At 43.2% G+C, this 24454-nt stretch overlaps 1 protein-coding gene across 4 annotated transcripts in view; it reads right to left on the reverse strand.

Moving 5' to 3' along the window:
- EPB41L4A (erythrocyte membrane protein band 4.1 like 4A) overlaps window positions 1-24454 on the reverse strand; it is an 864386-nt gene that overhangs the window by 238977 nt on the left and 600955 nt on the right. For all 4 annotated transcript variants that reach the window (XM_086961016.1, XM_086961015.1, XM_086961018.1 and 1 more), the window contains exon 12: window positions 14277-14398. In XM_086961016.1, coding sequence (XP_086817142.1) covers window positions 14277-14398 — 122 coding nt within the window. The remainder of the gene's footprint in view (window positions 1-14276; window positions 14399-24454) is intronic.

A 24454-nucleotide genomic window follows, 5' to 3' on the forward strand; every position in this document is an offset into this window, starting at 1 on the left:
GATTGCACCACTCCACAACTTTATCTCAAGCATGCTGCCTATAAACCTAACCACCCAATTCTTCAAGTCTGTAGATAAAGTCATTACAAAATGTATATGGCAAGGAAGGAGAGCCAGAATAGCAGGCCCACTCTAAAATTGAACAAAAACAGGCGGTCTAAATTTGTCTGACTCCCATGGATACCAACAATCTTTCCTGGCAGCCAGGGCTACTAGTGGTTCAAGAACTCTTTGGACTCCTCACCCCCTTGGCTGCAAACTGAAACACACCTACTACATCCTTTCCCACTAAAACCGACGTTAACTATGCAAAACATCAAAAATCTACCCATTTCCCACTCTTACCCCATAATAGGCTATACAGCATCAGCTCTCCGTCGCATTGACAAAACACTCCCCATCCGGCTCATGGACTCTACCATAGATTCCCTGTGGTGCAACCATAAATTCAAGCTGGATCGGAAAACCTTGCCTTGGAAAACAAGTGCAGAAAAAGGCATTAACTGCATCAGCGATCTAGGTTCAACATCTAATCCCATTTCCTTTGCTGATCAAAGCTCAAGCTACAACCTCCCTCCAATTGAGCTCTACAATTTCTTAAAACTTAAAATATCAACCAGTTCTCACAAGAGCTTTCACAAACCAGACTTACCTGACCTATTGGGGAAACTTAAAAGAATAGGCCAGGCGGCTTCCCATACCTACAAAATCCTAGATCCTCACATTACCAAAAAATTCAAAAACAAATGGTCACCCCAAGGCCGAGCGTAGGGACCTAACTAGTGTGTACCATGAAAAACTCTTCATGGAAAGAAAGAGCCATGCTGATGGAGTGCCTTATACACTAAACAGAGTGCTTTAAAAGTAATTACTTTCCTAACTTGAAGCCAGTGTAATTTCTTGAGTGCTTGGGAAATTGAAAGATACTTAGGAATCGTAAGAAGCACAAGGGCTGATGCATTCTGCAGGATCTGCAGTTTATTCAGAACATGCTAATGTGCGTGCATATACAGACCAATAGAGTAGTCAGTACGTGCTAGTACCAGTGCTGTAATCACAGTCTTCTGCAAGTCGACCGGAATGAAAAGCTTCTTGACAGTTTGTAGAGAGGCAAAAGCAGTCGAAGTAACCGCAGTAGTTGATTCACATAAGACAGTTTATCACTGAGAACAATACCCAAGTTCTTAACTGACTTAACCGGAGAGGAGGTGGTCCAATGTCAGAAGGCCACCACAAAGGGATCTATGCACACCACCACAAAGGGATCTATGCACACCACCACAAAGGGATCTATGTACACCACCACAAAGGGATCTATGTACACCACCACAAAGGGATCTATATACACCACCACAAAGGGATCTATGTACAAACAGGTCCGTTCAGTTAGAAAAATTCAGATTTTGAGTAGGTCGCAATCTAACCTACCTTATTAATATTCGTAGGGTAGGTCACAAATTTCGATTAACTCAGATTAGAGGCCATCACTGGGATGGTGGGCTACTGAGGTTAGTAGGCAACTAAGTCTGCGATGACTTTCAATAAAGCAACATTTTTTTTCTTTATGTAGCCCATTTTCCTTAAAGAGAATAGGGCTGTGTTTAAAAAGAAAAGTGATTTTTTTTTTGATTGATAAATGGCAGCTGTCCCATGGGCCACTATCTACTTCCCAACAAACTTTTTTTTAATTCACAAAGAGGAAGAGGTCCTAAAGGGAATCCTTCCCTTTTCCAAATGGGTTACCATTTCAACTTGGGGTTCGTAAAATGTCCGTTTTTTGCAACTGGATTTCAGTCGCAAACATTTATACCCATATAAGATACCCATTCAGTATTTAGAAGGGACGCCTACAACATGCCCCTTCCAGATATCGAAATTCATATACATTCGGAATCCCATTTTAGGAGTTGGGAAATCTTTTTTTACTCCGAAAATTAGAAGTAGTACATTGCAAAAAGCATTTTATCAGTCGCAAACACCGAATCTGAACATTTGCGATTGTTAACCCCTTCGCTGCGGCGGCTATTCCGCCGCAGCGCTAAAGGGGCGGGGCGGCCGCGCGGCAGCCGCATGCTGGTGACAGAACCGCTCCGTCACCAGCTACAGTTGAGCTGTGCTGGTGACGGAGCGGTTCCGTCATGACCCGCCCCGCTCTTTAGAACGCCCGCGCAGGCGCGAAATCAGCGCCGCGCAGGCGCGGCGGCCGGGCCATGACGGAACCGCTCCGTCATCAGCACAGCTCAACTGTAGCTGATGACGGAGCGATTCCGTCATCAGCATGGAAGGGGTTAAAATGTTTCATACATCTGGCCCTTTGAGACTAGAGAGCGTGTTAGAAATCAACAGAAAGACCTGTGGATGCCTGTGTGAAGCCTCATGCCCTTAATGTCTCTGTGAAGCGCATCCTCTCACTGCGCAATCAATTCATAGTTGTCCAGCCAGAGAACCAGTAGTGGCTGTGCACATGCAAGCATACAACTGACAGACAGGTCCCTGAATGCACACTTGGAGTACATCTTGCAACTTCCACCATGCCTCAAGCACTCAGAATAGGGAAAGGACACATGGTAGCCAATGTATTCAGCATAATTGACTTTCCCATGTCCTACCACCTGCTCCCCTCCCCGAGTCCTTGCCACAACATGCCGGTCCATCCACAGCCAACCCGTGTATGGCCCCCTACTACGGCTCCTTGGTGAATACTGCTGCAGAAAGGCACGCACGGACTTCCATTGGACCCGGCGAGAGTGTATAAGAGGAGGCGGCACGGCCTTCTGCCATCCTGTGTGTTGCCAGCACCTTTCCTTTAAAAGGACTACAGAGGGCGCCTGCTATCGTCGGGTGCGTCATCGCGGCTTCCAGGGTTTGGCAAAGGTGTTTATTGGGTAAATTATGCTGACTGCAGGAGTTTCTTTGGAGACGAGCGGCGGCACTGAAATGCAATTAAACTCCTATGCAATTATGTACTATGAAGGCCGGGTCAGGGAGTAATAGAATAAGGAAGGGGTGGAGAAGCTGTACCAGAGAAATGTGTATGTTCTGATTTTAAAAAGCCATTAAAGTTTTATGCTCGAGCTTCAAAGAGGTGCTCAGTACGGTATGCATCGCACCGAATAAAGCCTTATAAAAGTAATAAAAAACAGAGTTTATACTTAAATGAAGCCTAAAAATAATTGCTGTTCTTGGCCTGCTGGAATGTGACACACGCCCATATAACCATTAGGGACAGCACACCTGGGCCGGGATTTCCGCAGCACAGCTGGGTTGAAGCCTCAGCTCGCGTCTGGACCAGTAGCACACAGATTTATTCTAAAAATAATAAGCGGAATTTAGAGCAACATTTTTTGAGCGCTGGCCGCATTGCACATCAGCTCCCATGAACGTACATCTATACTGTTAATATTTAAATAACGTAGGATAGAAAATACAACAGCAAAGTGGGAACTTTTTACTTTTTGGTCCATTGCGAGTGCCCGGAGGCATTTGGGGTGGAACACGGACATTTAAAGAACGGACGAGGTCACCGCATGTCTTGCTGCCACCTTACATAACTGTATAACAAAACACAACAAAACACAATAGTAGTTAAAAATAATATAACGTGAAATTAGGTAAAAACGAGTTAAACATACCATGAACCCAGTAGTCCCATTTATATCACAACTCCTGCTCCGCTAGAGTACACCTCATCATACCTCATACAAATGAACACACATTAATATGCCACACCGCAGACACCGGCACAACATATTAACAAGGAAGTGTCTTCGTCAGCACCTCTTGGTTCACACTCATCCACGAGCACCATGAATGTCCTTGCCCAGCAGGCAACAGCATACAATACATTGAGTGCACACCCAAAAGCCGGTGGAGGATTTGCCATCATTCACAAGTCTTTCTGTCCTAGTGCACTCCAGAATTCCACCATCCTCGCCTCTATGGAATTTTGCACCCAAAATTCCCCCTCTCAGGAACACAGAAGAACATTATCCATCTGATGTAGGCTCCAGCACCCCCGCTCTGATGAAATCACAGACATTGTGAAAACACCATACATCATCCACATGACAACATCTTCATCTGGAATGTCAACCTCCCTACCTATACCCCAATCATGAATATGATGTAAGTATTCCTTCACTTCTTGGGCACCGTTAACATCAATCATTTCATCACAGAGCCCATTGCAAATGAAACACGGTCAAACTTGTCTACACAATCAAGAAAACCAAAGGATGACAGAACTCACTGAATCTGAAATCGCCTGACTGTGCTGCAGTTCCAATATTCACCCACCTTTGGCAGCCTAAACATTACAACACTACCTCCTCTGCAACAGCAGCCCTACTGAAATTAACAATCAAGAACTGTAAGCCGGCAAATTGTAACGAATTGGCTTGGATGGTATTTTACCAATCCAAAGCTGTAATACTGTGCCTGGAGTGGTAAAAGGCGTTCATAATTTTTCAGCCGGTGTGGATTCATTAGCTAATCTTATGTTTAAAGGACTGACACTATTCTATCTTGGCTTGCATGGCACTGTGCTAATCCTATGCTTAAAAACTCGGCTAGAAAAATAGACATTTGTGGTGAGCATTTTTAAAGTGTCGGTGGTGAGAGAGAGAGAGAGAGAGAGAGAGAGAAAAACACAAAACGTGATGGGAGAAGAGGCATCCACTTTCTTCATTCTTTGGCCCACCGTGTCACCTCAGTTAAGACCCAGACATATGCAAATCAGGTTTGACCCTGCTCCAATAGAAACAGTTCAGCCCGCACTGAGGCAGGGCCTGGGCTGGCAGTTCATCACCAGGCCCAAAGTTATCCCCTTAACAACTTCCCATTTGTTGATCAAGTGCAGTGGCATAGCAAAGATACCAAAGGACCTATTGAAAACAATGAAAAGCTCCTATATGCCCCTGAAGAAGTAGTAAAAAAACAAAAAAATACTGTTTACTGAAATATTGCTCAAGTGGCTGTAGATTTTCTAAATTTTACTCCCATGAACAAATATACTATAAACAATATTTAGGAAAATATATTTTGACAGACTATATTTAGGTCACGATATTCTGGTACCACACCAGTCGAAGACAATAGCCACTAGCGCTTAAGAATCCCAATGGATCCCAAAGGATGTCTATGTGAGTGATCCCATGCATTAAGAAAATAAAGTAATTATGGACTATTGTATCAAAAAAGGAACACAAGCATTGTATACTCCTACAGTGCGAACCATTGCACTCAGTAAATGTTTTTCAAAAACTACTTGCATTGAATGACCAAAATAATTAGCCAAACCTTAAAAAAAACTCTCTTTAACATCTTTCCAGAATCTGACCATCTTCAGTACCGCTCATAATGCTTTCAGATGGAAAGTATGGCTTATTGGAATGAATGCTGCACATACTGCCGTAAAACTCTCACAAAATATCTAAGATGAGTGCTATATTCCACCTCACAAAATTTAAAAATATTTCAAGGACATTTTCTGTGATCCCAGTAATTTGTGGGTGTGGTCTCTGGCCAATATGTTGAGGATCATTGTTCCATGGTACACTTTTCTTGGAGAGAGCATTACTTCAGCACACGGAACTATTATGGGACATAATATGAGGCTTTATTTCTACGGTAACGCAACTGGTGCTCATGTAAAGCGCTCTTAAACCTTCGGGTCGAGTTTGCGCTATATAAAACTCCTCAAAAAAACTGGTTATGGAGTAGTTATAATGGTAGTGATTTTGTAGCAGAGTACCTTATGCTATTTTGTTTACCAGAGGCATTATATTTGTTACTGATTAAACATTATTTTACCATCATAGCACCCCAAGCTGTAACACATTTTCACATAAATGACTTATGGGACTTCCTTTATCAACACTCTTCTACTGAACTCCTGAAGACCATTACCTCTTCCATTAACATCAGGAATTTTTGAAGCCCTATGATTTTGGTAAACTGGCCATCACTTCCTTATGGAAATGTGTTAAATCACCAATGGACCTAGTGTGTTATTATGTAATAATGCAATTGGGCCGCTTCTGTTTGAGAGCAGTACGAAGGAGGGTGGGCTGTCTAATGCACTGTTTAAAGTGCGCAAGTCTTTTTGCCCGGCCGTTGCCCACATAAGCACTTTAAACCTCTCAACCCAGCTGTGGGTAGAGAGTAGTGCATGCCTCCAGTGCGCTGCGTGGCGCAGAGTGAGGCCGCTCCTTCCAATCAGGGCACTGCTCACATGCTGCACGTGAGCAGCGCCAGGTTTGGGCAAGGGAGTTCCAGCATCCGGTTCCTGTTCCTGAAAAGAAGAGGTCCGGAGCGCGGACGTCGCGTTAGGTGTTTCATTTAAAAAAAAAAAATTATAATACTTTGTGTGCCCCCCCGTAAAAATGCCAGCCGCCACTGAGTGGGATACTGGGATGTAAGGAGATAGGTAGCTAGTAAGGAGCTGCATGAATGCAGAAGACAGTTGTGATGGGAAATGCAACTATATATTGACGGAGGTGACAATCAAAGTCTGAGTCAGATAGTGCCAGTAGGGGGTGGGGGGGGGGGCACCAGCACTCTTTTTGGGGGACCAGGACGTATTTTTCATCACCAGACTTTGACCAGGGGTAAGCAAGAGAAAAGTAGAAAGAAGGAGGGAGAAATGGATAGGAAAACTGTGCAAAGGAGCACTGATATAGGATCTGTAAACGTGGGATAAAGATACACGAAGTGCAGGGTGGTAGAAGCAAGAGGGATGGGTTGGAATTAAGAGTAGGCGGCCTTGGTATTCGGAAACCCTGGCATCGTGTGTGTGTTGTGTGTCTTACAAATGAAACCCTGGCATCGTGTGTGTGTTGTGTGTCTTACAAATGAACCCCTGGCATCGTGTGTGTTGTGTGTCTTATAAATTGATTAAGCAGTTAATCAGAGGTCCAACGTCGGTCCAGGAGTGGTGGACCTAAGCACAGAATGCCAGGCTCACCAGTGATTACGTCAGAGTTCCAATTAAATGTACTGCCTATGCATTTGTATGACGTGAACATCCTAAAACTCTTGCATGGATCCGGTCCTTCTCGACCAATGACGCACAGCGGTGCTCTAGGTAATGGCCGCTCCTGACGTCTTTATGTGACACGCAAGGAACAGTGTTTGCATGAAAACTATGATCTCCTTTATGTAACAAAGACACACTCTTGATGCCAATGACCTCGGGTGCAGCGGGTGCTACAGACTGCTAAACCTGATTGACAGACATGCGTCAGCCTTGGCTCGGGCAGCACACCCAAAAGCGCCGGCTGCCTAAACACACAGCGTAGGTGCATACACAAAGAGGCCTTATCTCCAGGGAAAATCGAATGCGCCACGCTTCGCTGCCTCCCAGAGGCTTCCGTGAGGGGTTCGGCAGGCAATTAGTAACTGCTAATTTTCCTGATCGATGTCCTTTTGTGTGCGCCAGATTACGGCGGTGGGCGGCAGCAGCAGCACTCCCTCCAAGGGGGTCGCCTCTGCTGCCCGCCCGGTGACTTTGAAATCCACGCCTGCTAGCCGGGGGCCCTCGGTGCGCGTTCACAGGTGCCCATCGCCCGGCCGGTAGCACTGAACGTCTCACAATGCTCCTAATTACCGACGGGTTCTGTTTCCACGGGGCACAGACAAGACGCATCACGCTGGCTTGGCCTCCGATACCTGCCACGTGGCTTTGATAAATGAATTCAGTGTCTGTCTACTTACACCCTAGGCGCATTCCAGGAAAAGAATGGCACTTTGAAAATAAAAATCAGGAAGAGTCGTGAAATATTAACATTCTTAAAAATGTAACGTTCGTATTGCGCAGTCTGTGTGAACAGCAGTCGCACAGAGGCATTTTATACCGTTGTCAGCCCTGAAGGCCCGGCGGTTACTGGGCGTGCTCGTCTGTGAGTGACACGGCCTCACGGCGCTTATTTGTTGCTGTCCTGGGCATATTAACACAGATGACAGCCATCCCATCTGGGCGGGGCTTACTGGAGCATGGCAGCAGCACAGTCTCTGTTCTTTTTCTAACCATCAGTGCAAGAATTTAGGACTTAATACATTACACTCTTTGGTGGTCACAAACCCTGAGAGTGGAAAAAACACAGTGTTTTGCGACTATAAAAAATTGCTTTCAAATGTACTAAAACCCTTTTGCAAACCGTAAAAGCCTTTCTTACTCTAAAAGGGATAAGGAGTCACAATTAGGAATGTGAAAGGTATATCTCCCATTAATTGCGATTCTAAATGGCATGTATTATTAGTTTGTGACAACGACTGCGGTTGCAAACCATTGATCAACACCTGGGACCGTATTACCCCAGTGCCCTGGGAGCGCAACAGGCGTTTGCGTCCACTTTGCGCATCCCAGAGGCACTTTGGTATTACAGAAGGGGCTGCAGACGCTTGTGTGTCCCTTTCTGTAATACTGAAAGCGCTGGTGCTGTATCACATACAGCACCAGTGCTTCCCAGGGGCGGCTGGTGAAATTTTCAAGTGGTGAGGCGCAAACTGATTTGCGAGTGCGGGCCTCAGGCCACTCAGGCCAGCGGCGACCCCCCTCCTCCCCCTCCCCATACACAACACTCAAAGAAATGTATTCACACACGCATACACACAAACACATCCATTCGCAACACTCTCCACCAAACATTCATGCATACACGCACGCTCGCACCAAACACTTTAAAAGAAAAGAAAAACACACACACTTACCTTGCTGCCGGTCCCGGTCTGCGCCACCTCTGGGCTCAGCTCCCCACATGTCACAGGCTCACAGCGCCCCTGGCCAATCCTGGCGCCAGGGGCACAGGTACCTTCTCGCCCGCAGCACGCCCATTAGGGCTCCTAATGGGCATGCGCAACGTCGCAAAAACACAAGTGCGCATGCGTGGGCACGGGTAAAAATACACCCTCCGTCTCCACGCATACGCACTTGATTGTACAGGCGGCAACACATGTCAATCAATCAACATGACCGCCTACCCCTTCAGACTCTGAAGGGGCAGGGCGGTCTGACGTCATGTTGATTCATTGACATGATTGACGCAGAGGGAGCTGCGGGCGGCTTCGGGCAGGGGGGCTATGCCTCCACGCCCCAAAGGACGAACCGCGCCTGGTGCTTCCTCAAGAGGGTGTTCCCTCATCTGAAAGGGGGCACAGCCCCATGCAATTGAGGGAATCTCTTGGTCTCTGCACCCACACCATATTACAGACGCGGACTCTCCGGAAGTGGCAAAGGAGCTCTCAGGAGGCGCACTTACAGTGCACCACCTACATGGGGGTGCACTGTCAGTGCGCCCCTGATTGCAGCCCTCTGGCAGGATGAAGGGGTCACCAATAGACCCCCAGACATAACCTTGCAGGCAGGTGCAGTTACTCACAGCACAACCATCTGGAATGGGATCTCTAATCCCCTTTAACAGTGCAGGTGGGTTTCCGCAAATTGCAACCTTTCCAATGTCAATTTGTAGGGTCTGTGAATGGACATTTGGTGATGCCACCTCTTTGTCCATCAGTTGCCCTGCATAGTTCATCCCTACTCTAAAACCAGTCAGTGTACGATTTGTATAAGCTGGTTTGCGAACACAGATAACTGCGTCCAGCTACGCTCCCAAAAACAGAGGCTTCTTCCCTATACAGAGCCATATATTCTGCTAGACGGACCTATTAACCAAAAGATTTTCAGAAAAATTTATAAGATTGTTTCTCAGCATGCCCCTAGCTAAAATGCATTGAGGTTTTATGAAAAAAAGAAGTCATGTAAATGGTTTGTTCGATGCATAACTATTGTAGGGTTCCATACAAAATTTTAAAAATTAAAGAAATATTGATAATTTATACAGAGTTATTCATTAATAATATGTACTCTGACACCATTTATTTCTCATATTTCTCATTAAGATCCTACTCAATCAATTAATCTGACTTTACCTAAATCATCCTAAATTTTCTACCAGCTATTTTGAAAAATACGTACATGTGCTCATATTTCAGAAATCCCCTCATTTTAAGTGGCCTTGCATCAAATTCTGGCCTTAGCGGGGACATACACATGTACGTTATAAATAACCGAGCTATGGGGGATGAATATAAAATAAAGTCATATCATGGGGAATAGTAGAAGCACGAATAGTCGGCCTAGCAGGTTAGTATTGTTTTTCTTACAAACTGTCAGGGCATTTGGGCAGTACCACTAACCCAGAACGCTAAAACTTCAGACCTTATCAAGCGAGAGTATTTGGTAAGAATTCAGTTTTTGAAGGTATCTGGAAATCGTACCGTTTTCTTGATCAAAATAGAAAGTCCACCAAACTAGATAATAACTTAGCAAAACGGGTGTCCAAAACGAGGCTCGAAATGATTAGATTGGGTGGAGTCTTTCAGGTTGAAAATTGTTATTTATTCTTCCCAAGTAGCACTAATCAAAATATTTCACAATAATGCTCTGGGTGTCAGCAGGCACATGGGGGACTGGTGGCACGCGGCGTGAGTCTTTCTCAAATTAGAAGCCTGACTTGGAGCTAGAATCCTGTCCCATGATCAGCCTCTTGAGGGGAGGGAGGGCTCCCCACAAAGTAGAACCGAATAAAGTCAAGAAAATCTTGACACAACTGAGTTCTGTATAGTAATTGGAAAGTAAAATAAATGAATAATGACACTAATAGAAAAGTCCTGTTGAAGAGTGCTCCTGTTCAATAAATTAGCTATTAGGAAAACGAACCAGATTTTTGAGACGGAGCTGTGCGCAGAGAACCACGTTACACAGTGTATCTACGTGAATACTGTCTGTAGCGCAAAAATGATTGTATGTTTTCACTGTTACCAGTAGTCCGTAACCACTGTTGCAACACAAACTTTATCAACATGTCATCCTAGGAAACTGTGAAATTACCGTAAAATGGTAAAACAAAACATCACAAACATTAGATTATCTTCTATTACTTTCCATCGACTCATCTAGGGATTTAGCTACACACATCCATCCATGCAACCACCATATACATGAATCTAACGATACATGAACTCACATACTTATGCACTAATCAATCCACCTATGTGTGTTGTCTATGACTGTGCAACTGTCTATGTGAATGGGTGCCTGTGCTCATGTTGCTCTTTATGCGTGTTGTTGTGGTTCCTGCAGCTTTGTTCCTCTAGCCCCATGCATGCGTACATCTGTTTACCTACTCCGATATGATGCTTCGTCTGGCTGCATGTCCTGTACGGACTTCATATTCTCTGGCTATAGCAATGATTCTTTAACACATTTGGCCCCAGAACTTTTTGTTATGGACACTGATTCCCTCTTTTAAAATGGAATCAAATGTGACAGAACACAATGTGAAATGCCACTGTGTTTTAAAGTGCAACTAAACTGCAGTCAGAGCACCCTGCTCCATTCTAATGTCCTCACCTTACATCCCCCTTCACTTCCAGTCCTGTTTCACGTTTAGAATGTATATTGTGCCTTTAAGCAGTTTTGGCTTTGGTTTTGAAGCAACTGTTTCGGCTATTTCCAGTATTTATTCACAACATGTATGTAGCCGTACATGAACAAGAGACTAATGAGAGATTGAAGTCTGAAGGATGGATGAATGCGACTGCTGTCAAATACAGGGCCTGTCAATCAAGCACCATACTAACCTGTGACTTACATGAATGAGACATTAAAGTTTGAACAATGAATCAATTTCAATGCTGTACAATGCATGTGCTTGCAAGCCACTATGGATCCACAATCATCCTTTACGGTGCCTGAGAGATTAAAGTCTGAGGATTGGATGAATATGACTGCTGTACTAGAGGCGCGGTGGATGAAGGACCAATGTAAACTGCGCCGTGGTTGGATGTGATTTAATAGAAAAAAAATTCATGAAAAACCATTACTGGGAAACCATTTCACCTAAATTTGAAGGGTGAATGGCATTTACCATTTCATAGCAAGTGTAAATGCAATGGTTAGAGGTCTTACTTTCAGAAAATATTTTTGACTGAGTTATTTATTTCAGTGCTTTACTTTAGTGGGCATCACTTCAGATTTATATTTTACATTGTCAGACAATTACTTTGGATACTTATAATTCACTGATCTCCTCGCCAGCCCTAAAGACCATCCACCTGTGACCACTTACCATCCATCCTTGACCCCTCAAAAGCAGCAACCATAGCTAAACCACAGCCATCCCTGATACCTAAACTCCACCCACCCCTGAACCCTAAAAACCCCTCACTAACTCCACCTATCTTTGAACCCTAAAATCCGCTCTTTACATCTAAACTCTATCTATCTTTGAACCCTTAAAAACCCCTCACCACCCTAAACTCCTCCCATTGCTGAACTCCAAAACTCTTTATCAATAAACCCAACCCATTCCTGACCACTAAAACCCCCAACACCCCTAAAATCTACCCATTGCTGAACCCTAAAAACCCTTCATACTGCAAAACTCTACCCATCACTAACACTAAAAAACCCTCTCCAGCTGTCCATCTGTGAACCACAACATCCCTCAACGATCCTACACTTCACCCAAGTCTAAACCTTAAAAATGCATCACCACATTTAAACTCCAATATTCTGTGATCCATAAAAAAACATCACCACCACTAAAGTCTGCCCATACCTGATCGCTAAAAACTTTCACCACCTCTAAATGCCTGAAACCTAAACATCTTTTTCTAAACCTGAATCAACCTCTCCCTGGCCACTAAAACCCCTCATGACCCCTACACTCCACCTAATCCTGAACCCTAAAAACCCTTAACCACTGTTGAAGTTTATCCATCACTGGTCCTTAAATACCAATCACTCGCCCTAAACCCCACCCGCTGTGAACCCTACAAACTCAGCACTCCTACACAACACCCATCCCTGAACCATAAAAGCCTCTCACCACCCCTAAGCTCCAATATTCCATGAACTATAAAAAACCCTCACCACCACTAAGCTCCACCCATTCCTGAGGCAGTATTATGAAAAGTGCCCGGGGGCGCAACAGGCATGTGCACCCACTTTGCATGCACCCGGGGCACTCTGGTATTACGGAAAGGGCCACAGACGCTTGTGCAGCCCTTTCTGTAATACAGAAGCGCCATTGCTATCACTAGAGGGTGTTCCCTAATTTGCATGGGAGAATGGCCCCATGCAAATTAGGGAATCCCTTTGCCCCTGCGCCTGCAAGAGGATCTCTAATCCCCCTTAAAAGTTCAGGCGAGTTGCAAAGCTGCTCTGCATTTCACTTGAATGTGCCGCCCTCGGGGCAGCGTGACTTTGCGGTGCCCTGGGGGCAGCGCATTCAACATAATACGACATACTCACCTTGTTAGCACTGAGCGAACCTTTTGAAAAGTGCGCTCGGCGCTTACAAGGAGAGTGCGCAGTATTCTATCATACGGCCCCTGGTCGTTAAAAACTCTCCTCAGCTTTAAACTCCACCAATCCCTGAACTTAAAATCCCCTTTCTACACCTACACTACAGCTGTCACTGACCATTAAAAACCCCTAATCACCCCTAAACATCACATAACCCTGAACCCCAAAACCCATCCTTACCCCTACACTCTACCCAATTTTAAAGTCATTTTAAATTTCTCCCAAAATTATCTCTTCTTTAAAATATTTACTTTTTTTTTTTTTTTTTTTTTTTTTTTGTATTTCTATAAAATGGTATTTCCTTAAAATTGGCTTTCCATGATTTGGTTTCCTCCAGTGTGGTTTCTCATTTTCCGTTTTTCCATTATTTTACATATATTACTGAGCCTTACATGAATGACAGTTTGAATTCTGAAGAATTGATGAATGTCGCTGCTATAAAACACATGGCCTTTACTTGGCACTGTGGATCTAGACGTATACTAGCCTGCATTACTGGGTGGCTGTTTTCAGACCAATACTGCATTTTGTGTATTTTAATGCAGCATATTTTACATGGTGTAGAGTTGCTCCATCCATTCATCACACTTCTTTGCATTGCTCCACCTCCAAAAACTATCAACTTCAGGCAGTGCATTCTTTCCTTAGGGACACAATTCCTCTACGTTGCTCATTCCATGTATTCATGAGGCAGATGGATGGCTTTTGCACATATCCTACCCTTATTTTCCAGCTACTAAGTCACAGTTAAATGAGAGAATACATTAACTTCTTGGATGATATATTACAAGGAAAGGACAGAGGGTGGACAACAAGCAAAGAGGAAAAGGTAATGAAGGAAACAACAGAAGCAAGCGGCACAGGGAGTAACATTTCCATTGCATGTAGGTGCTCGACTACCGCTTACCGCTCGGCTGGGAGTCCCCTGTCCTTTTCGGGTAGGTTTTACTCCGGCTCCTCTCCACGTTCTGGTTTGGCCGTGGGAGCTGAACTGAAAGGTCTCTGCTCATCTGAGAGGCTGTCCTACCACTGAAAAGAATAACTTGTGATGAATATGTGATTCAAGAATGTAAACAAAATAGACAACAATGCATTTCAATATGAGTAAAGTACCCGAGTCGTTCTTGCCAAAGCAGCCTGGGTGATTGTGCTAACACATATTCACCTTATATGTATGTGCTTGGCCGTCAAGTAACACAAATGGGTAGCAGAAGTGACGTCACATACACTTTGCCTTTAATGATATCACAGGTAGTGACGTCATATGACTTTTGACCCTGAATCTTCCCAAGAAGTGAAGTCACATGATCTTGACCCGGATGACATCACAATAATTGATATTGCTGAAATTCCATAATAATTGCACGACTAATATAACAATACAACACAAGTGCACCTATATTAGAGTGTTGACATGATCTTTGAAAGTGGAGGGGCATAATACAATACTTTCCCTAAACCGTAATGAGTGAAGGAATTGAGTCAGACCTCTTCCAGTGGGGATGGGGACGTTGGGGGTTATCCACTTCAAGAACATTTTGAAAATAAATGGGGTAAAATGGCAACTTTTAAAACACAATGTTTCACATAAATGTGTTAAGAAGTCATGAGCTTCTAAAAGGACACTCGTTGAACATTCAATTACTTTCATGGTATGCCATTCAATTAAACCTGGTACTCTCCAGGAGCTAACCCCTTTTTTTGCCAAAATGCGCTATGGATGCTGCTATATGTCAAAAATTACCTCCACTGTGCAGCCAGCATTTTATGTCATGGGTGCCACCACATGCCACGATTTCCTGACATGCCAAAAATTGCATACAATATGCCAATGCCAGAAATTTCCCATTAATGGCATCTATAAAATGTTTATTAGTATTTACCTCTAGTAGGTCAGGGCCAGCATTATGTCATACTTATTCCCTTCAAAATGCCATAGTTCTTTTCCAAAAATTACCTCCAATGTATTAGCAACAGCATTTTGCCAAGGGTGCCCCCATGCCAAGAATTTCCTCAAGTATGCCAGTGTCAGCATTTATCCACAGCTGTATTAATTCCAACAAATACCTCTGCTATGCCAGTACTATATGTTACCATGGGTGCCCATTACGCCAAAAAGGATTTCCAGTTTGCCAGCACCAGGACTTTTCTATAAATGCCCCATGCCAAGAATTACCTCCAGTATGCCAAACTTTTGCCATGAATGTACAATATCCCAAATATTACCTCGTGCATGCCAGTGCCAGTATTGTAGTACATGGATAAAGGGTCCCAGTACAGAATCCTTACGAAAGCGAGAATAGTAAAGAAAAGAGATTTTCAAAGAATGATAAAGTACGAGGACTTTGACAGCAGTAGGGATTGAGTTTTACAGATGCTGTGGTTTGCCGACCGGCTCTGGCGGCGCCCGTCCTTCGAACAACTTATGATTTGTATGCCCATGGAGATCAAGACTCGAGAGGTCCGTTCTCTTCTCGCTTTTGGAGCCTCTGGGCCCACAATTATCATGTAATTTGCTCATCATGCAACTGAATAGTCACGCTACCGGCCCCTCCCTCATCCCCCTTGTCCTGAAGAAGACCCCCTACTAAGGTTACACAGATACCTAGAACATATTTGGGGTTGAAACGTCGACAATTATCTTATTTGCCAACATTGACCTCAGTGTGGATATATTCACCATGGTTTTTAAAAACATTTTTTATGATGGCTTTTTGAAGGAATGGTATGAACATTTATGTTGTGAGTGTGGCTGTACGTTCAAGCCAACGCATTTGTATATATTTCAGAGAATTAGGTCGTTTTGACCGTCACCTTCCCTAGAATTCCCAGAAACCCTTGCACTTATCTTTGCACCAATCCTACCTTCCCCTTCTCCTCCTACCCTGGGGCACTTCGTTCTCTTTAACAATGTATGATCTAATGTAAATGTTTAATTTTCTGGTTCAGACTCATTGTGATTAGATAACAGTGAAGCCAAGCTCTTTTTATCATTCTTCGAAAATCTCTTTTCTTTACTATTCTCTCTTTCGTAAGGATTCTGTACTGGGACCCTTTATCCATGTACTACTTTACACCTAGGTTCCAGGGACATTTTTGGGTATACCCTTTTTTGGTAACAGTTCCAGTATTGTGTCATATATGGCTGTCATGCAGGGCCAGTGCAATTATGTGACGGGGAACGACCAATTTATGCAGTAGGGTTGACTAAATAATGTGTATAAAATAGGCAAATCATGCAGCACATTTTGTGATAGTATCACTTCGTTATTTTGACATTTATACACATTGACACCATCTGGGTAAAGGTTTTACCCCATTAGTACCAATTTAATATGCAGTTTAGCACCCAACAACTGTAATAACCTTTGCATAGGGCCTTACACTGCGCTGCAACACACATTACTCAGTTTTTTTCTGACTTTTGATGCATTTGACCAAATTATGCACAAGATGATGGATTATGTGGCAAATGCTTAAAAATCATAGTTATTCAGAAACCACAGCAGCCACAGAATTGCGTAATTCCAATGACATTGCTCATGTTAAGAACTGCCTCCAGTATACCAGCGCCAGTATTGTGCTATGGGTGCCTCTACAAGCCAAGAATTACCTTCAGTATGCCAGTGCTAAAGGTATACTCGCAACCATAATACCATATTCCCACTCGCATTCACACATGTACACTCATTTAAAGTCAGTCATTTTCACTCAATCAATCTCACTCATTTATTCATCCTCACTCTCATTCCTTCATACAAACTCATTTACATTCACTCTCACTTATGCTTACTCTAATTCACGAATACTTTCTCACTCACACTCCTTTATACTCTCCCTCCCTCACTATCACTCACTGTGAGTTATTCACACTCGCTCTACTCTCATTTCCAAATTCACTCTTACTCTCACTCATACTTTCTTACTCTTTTGCTCACTCTTTTTCACTCACTCCCACTGTTACTCTCACTCATTCAACCACATGCTCTAACGCTTCTTCACACTCATTTTTAATCATTCACTCTCACCCACTCACACTCACTTACAGTCACTATTACTCTCAGTCACTCATGCCCATTCACTGTGATTCACTCACGCTTGCTTCATTCAATCTCAATCATTCTCACTCATGTATAACAGTCGCTTACTCACACATGCTAACCCATACAGACACACACTCTCACACATACACACACTCTCACAAAAACTCTCATCTGCATGCACACAACATGTATTTAGAAGCATGTTTTTACTTGCCTTAGCTGCTAGAGAAGATTCCATTCCAGCTTCTTGTACTCCATTTTTATTACACCAATGGAGAATTATTATTCACTATTAATGCAATAAAAATGGTGTGAAAAAAAAGGTAGATGTAGTCTTGGTGCCAATAAGGGAAAGCTGTCTTTCTTGGCAATGATTTTGTCATCTCTGAGGCAAGGGGTTATGAAGGCAGTGCTGGAGAACGAAAGGGGTATGCCAGGGGTCCCAGCTGCGACCCCTGGTGACCCCTAAATAGACATCCATGCATATGTTTCTACTTTCCTTATAAAGTGCACGATCCGCAATGAAACCATTTAAGGGGCTTCCAGCGCTAGATCAATTCAATAGAAGATACAGCATGGCAATGTCAATCATGGAGGGTTTAAGGATTTTTGGTTCTCTACGGAGGAAGGGAATGTACAAGGCCCGACTAACTTGTATACAATGTGACACTACAGAACATTACATCACCGGAAAAGCTATCAATTGACTATTTATTCTCTGGCATTGTAGAAACGACTTTGACAGAAGCAACTTTCCTAGTGCAGATATCAATAAAACAACAAAAAAACCTTACTAAAATAGGTACATATATTTTAAAGCTCTATTAAATGGAAATTCATTATATTAATCACAATGGGTACAAAGGGTTGGCTCGGGTCTCTTCAAAACGTATGTATTTACTCCAATATTAATATTTATTTGCAGAATAGTATGCCATTATGTATGCATGTGTTAGCCAAATAGCACACATTTCATCTTACAAGAAGACCAAAAAGAACTTTCAGTGTGCAGGATTTTGTAGGTTTGTATTCTACCGGTGATTCGTTGCCACTTAATCCAGTTGCTGTGCATGTTGTGGCTAAGGTGTTTTAAATAAAGAGTAATGGATCTATGGATTTGAATTTCACAACAGGCAAAATGTATTAGGAGGGGTAGCTGGTTTGAAGGTTGTTACTGCATCATGAGGTAGTGAACTTTAAATCGTTGAGCAATGAGCATTCAGCTGTTTCTTAAAGTAGAAATGAGTGAGGGTGTATGGACGGATACAGGGATATCCATGGTTCCAGATCCTGAGTGCACAGACAAAGAGAGCCTTTTGCCTTGTTTTTGTTTCTTTTGCACTTCTTCGTCTGAAGGTATCCAGGTGAAGAGAGTGCTGGAGCCACCAGCGATGGTGAGCTGTCATCCAAATAAGGGTGAAAGTGGCGATGGCTTTGTACATGAAGGACCTGTGAAGATCCATAGGTGGAAAATGATGTGGTTATATTTCATCAGTCTTTCATGAAATGTGCTGCAGCATGTAGGATGACCTTGAGGGGGATAGTGGTGATTCAAATTCCAAGATTTCTTCCCAGATACCCAGTGCAAGATAAGATATGTGGCACAGAAGATCTCTGAGCAAAAAGATGGGAAAGCAAACAAAATAGTTAATAATAAAAATAGCCTGAAATCTATTAAAGGAGACACACAAGTCACTGCAGATCTGAGCAATGAGTTCTAGCGAGATACATTTGAGTTCTACTACATTTCGCTTTTTAGTTGAAATATTAGAAAGTGTAGGAAAGACACAGGAAAGGGCAGCAGAGTGCTGTATGAACAAGTTATAGGAGTTATTAGGCAAGAGAAGAAGGATTGTGTTTTTGGAAACTGAGCTGGACTTTCCTCTAGACTACCCATGAATCACGGTCAATGAGACAGGTACAGAGGTGGCAGCTGATATGGATTTTCCTATTTTAACACACACAGATTTGTTTCTCAAGTAGATTTTAACCAAATTTAGCTCTGTGCCTTTGATGTCGATCCTATCACTTAGCATGCACAGAAGAAGGTTATGGGACGGTATGAAAGGCGACAGAGACATCAAGAACCACCAGCAAACACAATGCACCTCAGTCAAAGATAGAGACCACGAAAATACTGTGTTTTTCAGTGTGGAGGTTTTGGTTCTATGGAAGGAAGACCTGTGATGGCTCTACAGTGTTCTGGCATATTAGGGTCTAAGGGCCAGATGTAAGACCATTTTTTGCGGTCGCAAAGGGGGTTTAGGCCCGTTTGCGACCGCAAAAAACGTGTGGCCCATGTACCAACCCTATTTTGCGAGTCACAAACAATTTGTGACTCGCAAAATAGGGTTTAGCGACTCACTATTAGGAAGAGGCGTTCCCTTCCTAAAAGCAACTCCAAAAGCTATGTAAGAATGTTTAGTAACCGCAATTGTGGTTGCAAAACACTTCTTAGAAGGGTGGTAAAGCACTTGCCAACGGGACCCCTTCCCCTTTGGGAATGCATGCGCAAACATTTTTTAAGGACAGACAGTGGTCCCAGGGACGACTGCCTGCCCTTGAAAAATGAAAATGTACATTTTTATTTTTTAAATGCATCCAGTTTTCCTTTAAGGAAAACAGGCAGCATTGAAGAAAACTGCTTTATTTAAAAGCCGTCCCAGACTTGGAGGTCTGCTGACCCCAGCAGGACACCATCCCTGGGAGTGCAAGCCATTCCCAAATGGGTTCGCAAGTTGCAGCAGCCTCATTAATATGCATGAGGCATGCAATTGCGACCCCAATGGGAATCGCAAAGTGTCTCTGACACTGTTGTACATTGATGTTTGTGACTCTCAATATGCTACTCGCAATTTAATTAAATTTGCGAGTCGCAAACATCAATGGTCATACAGCTGGCCCTTAGTTAGCATTTTGCGACAATGATGGTCAAGGCTAATTTTAATTCTTCAGGAAAGATGCATTGCTTGAGAGAATTATGATTTACAGCCAGAAGCGAGAGATTATCCACATATTGTTTGGCAAGAGCAAGAGAGATCAGATGGAAAGCGTAAGATGGTTTGGTAGTGAATATGGTGAGTTTAATGTTGGAATCTGAGATAAGAACAGGATGTGTTGCGGGGATTTTCTTTGAATGTAATAGGTTTGCATTAGGTGATGGAGGAAGCAATAACTTTCATCTCTCTGTTTCATGATTTTCAGAGTGTTGCAGTCTGCAAGATGGATGCAATCTATATTTTAGCAGGAGTAAGAGAGTTCTTATGGCATTGTTCCGTAGGTTTACTATAGGAGTTGTGGAATTTGTCAATGAAAAATGCAACTTTTTCCTCCTAGAGGGGATATACGTCGTTTGGTGGATGACTACGGAGATTGTTTAATGTCGATTGGATCGCCAAACGTGTGGTGGATATAAATAGAAGAAATAATTTTTAATTTTTTTTTTAATTTCCAATACTTTTTATTGAGGTATTTACAAGGTACGGTATACAGGAATAAAGACTCAGTCCCCTAGGGGCGAGAGCAAGAGTTGTCAAAACATTTATATGCCGGTGGTGTTACAAACGGCTTGTAGGGCATGCGTATAACGTTCGTATGATTATATGTGACGATGAGAAAAATTAAAAGAAAACGTGGAACCTTATTTTTACAGGACTGTTCTCCTGCTATTGGCAGAAACTAACTGAACAATCCCCCATTTCCTGTATGCTTAAGGCCTATTAGCACTGGGAATTTAAAGAAGGGTTTTCCAAACATCCTTTGAAGTTAAGAAGTTCACCATATTCGAATATTAGGACGATATCCCTTGAGGACAATTTCTGGGGAACCTGTGCAGAACTTGATACTCAGTGTTGAAATAGATGTGTAGCAAGCCTGAAGAAGGAGGTGGATCAACAGAATCCTCCGAAACGCGTCGCTGTCTTTTTGCTCACAAACCACTGAATGCATTTGTACATGATCTTTTTGACATAAGTGATTAATGTTATACCAATGTGAAAATCGTCATTAATTTTTATTATATTTTTGTATTTCTGTGACTTAGTTTTTATAGCGGTATTTTTTTTTTTGTAAAACAATTTTTATTATTTTCAGTGTAACAAACATGCACGTTGACATTCAATACGACAATAGTACTAGGTTGATGTAAAAAAAAACATTCCCCCACATTTGAAGCTGTACATTGCAGTAGTATGTGTTAAATATCACTGACCATTTTTCGCAGGTTCAGTACCCCATAACACCCTACCTATTCCCCCTCTTCTTCCTCATCTGAGCTGGTAGGATCATCTTCTGGCAAGGGGTCACAAATGTCCCCGCTGTAAGCATTCCACGGAGTCCATACCTTTTTCGATTTTCGAGGGCTAGCCCTGGCCACATATGCTGCACATTCAGTGATCATAAGCATGTCCATGTGTTTACACCGCAACGCCACGGTAGGCAGTTCCGATGCACCCCACTTCTGTGCTATATCCCGTTTCGCCACCATGATGCCCAATGTGCCCCATATTTGACCATGTCTGGATAAGTCAGTAGGTTCCCATATGTTCAGAATACATCTACGTGGTTCTGGTGTCAGAGAAACTTTAAGTGTTTGGGAGATAGTACGCATTACCTGTCTCCAGTAGTCTGTTACTAACGGACATTCCCAAAGGGTATGAAATAGTGTCCCTTCCTCTCCGCATCCACGGAGGCAATAGGGGTGCGGTGCCCGCTGCAGCTTGTGGAGAGTGGTTCTTGTGTAATATATCCTGTGTAGGATTTTAAGTTGTACCAGTCTAAACTTGGCTGAAATCCCCACCTCCCTTGGGGACGCCAGTGCCTCATTCCATTCCGTATCATCCATGTCACCCACCTCCTCCACCCATCTCTCTCGTAATTTCAGTGTAGGGTCTGGTAGGTTATTGGTCAGTTTTCGGTAGGTAAGTGAGGTAGCCTTATGTTGCATGTAATCAGTGAGTAATCTGTCCTCTAGCAGAGAGGACTCCGGAATGTCGGCGTCTGGTGGTATGGCCTGTAACAATGCGTGTCTGATCTGTACATACCTATAAGTTTTGTTAGGGCCTAAGTCATATTGTTGCTGGAGTAGGGCGAATGGGATCACTGTTCCCTTGTCCCACAAGTCACCTACCGTGGATATTCCAAAACTGTCCCACTGTGCGAATCCTTTACTACGCCTCAGTTGTCCCAATGCCTTGGTGTCCCATAGCAGGGTGAGCTTAGTAATTGTACCCTTCCAACCCAGTCTCGCCTGCGCTGCAAGCCATATCGTGGTCGTGTGTTTCGTGGGGCCTATCAGTTTTGCGGCCTGGCTTTTGTTGTAAAGTACCGCAAGCATGCCATCTGTACCTAACTGTGCCCTGTCAGCCTGATAGGCCGGATCCTCCTGAGGTGCATGAAGCCATTGGTTAATAGCCTTTTATAGCAGTTTTTAATGTGTATATTGTTGTGCTATTTTTAGCGAGATATTTTTAATGATTTTATACGAATAAGCTTAAAAATAATAATAAAACTTTCCTCATGGAAAGGAATTTCTGCCTAAATGTTGACTTTCTGGTGTTGAAGGTACTGACCCAATGAATGTTTTGGAGTGCTGTTGATTATTGAGGTATGTTTGGATACATTGTATGACAAGAGAATATCCCAAAGGGAATTTTTCTCAGACTTAACCGCTTGGAAATGATTCAAGATTTTCTTCAAGCTCTTTCTGTGGCACATAGAGCATTCCAGTTTCTATGTACCTAAACCAAGAAACTCTCTCCTTCAAGGATTTTAATTTGGTTTAAGCAGTTGCAACTAGTTGGAGAAGACATAAATGGGACGTCTGGAATATAGAGCCAATCGGGTTGTGGTTAATCCCCTTAATGCATCTAATGTTGGTCATTATTTTAGGGCTGACTTCTTTCAAGGGTTGATTAAATTGTTTCATGCTGAATAGGATGAAGAATTATACTGGCCATTCTGCAATGGATGATTTATAGAACAGTATGTATTTAGTCTTGTCAGTCTCTAGGTCCAACCTGAACCTTTCAATGTCTGTGCATTCCAAGTACACTGTTATGACTTTTACTATTTTTTAGTGAAAAATAATTTACCTTCTCAGTAGCAAAAATTAGATATACAATTCTGCTTAACACTCCTTAGCGTCCCCAGTAACTTCTCCCTAGATAACGAATCTCTGCTCTCACTCCGCAGTGCTATATCTCATTTCCAAGCTGAAAACTTGGATGGGACGCATTTACCAAACTCAGTTCATTCCACACTCCGGGATACTGATTGAGGTAAATACCCACACCCTATTCTGCTCAACAGAGCCTTAGTGAATATCGTACTACCACTGGCCTACTTACTACCATGGCCAGACTGGAAACAGCAACCAGTCCTGGCAATCTGCTCGACCAGCCCCCGGACCGGGGGATGATGGTGAGGTGCTAGTGAGAAGCACCGCTCCCGCTGCACGGCTCCTGATTTTGTTACTGGGGGTCAAAATTGCAGCACTGCTGCAAACCCGGCCCCCGAAACAAAACTGGCCCCTAAGGGTCCAAAACCAGCCCCCACCCTTTCAGCCTACAGGGAAAACTCCCAGTGCCCGATGATACACACTTATTTTTGTTTTGTGAAACCTGGGTTCATAAAATCATGGGTCACTCATAATGATTAAAGAAACAAAAGCATTATCTCTCTGTCACAAGTAAGTTTCCATCTCTCTGTGATCTCTTCTGAAACAATCAACTCCACTTTACCTCAGCAGTGTGTCATTATGGAAAAACAACCTTAGGCGCAGCAATTAGGAGTGTGGGGATGCTGCAGCACACCCAAAATAATCATGCCGGAGTTCAAAAGGTGAACGAGGAATAAAGATACCTTTAGATCTAGTTTTTATCTAGTCACATTTGCTGCGCCTTCAAAGACAGAGGTCAAATGTCAGGCTATGTCTTCTGACAAATTTTCTCGCTCTATTCGAATGGAGGCTTTCTTCAAGAGCAGAGACCTTAAGATGCATCAGAGCCGAGAGGCCCCTGTCCATTAATCAGATACTTAATTT

The sequence above is a fragment of the Lissotriton vulgaris genome, chromosome 3_1, assembly GCF_964263255.1.
Source record: "Lissotriton vulgaris chromosome 3_1, aLisVul1.2, whole genome shotgun sequence".
Lineage (NCBI taxonomy): Eukaryota > Metazoa > Chordata > Amphibia > Caudata > Salamandridae > Lissotriton > Lissotriton vulgaris.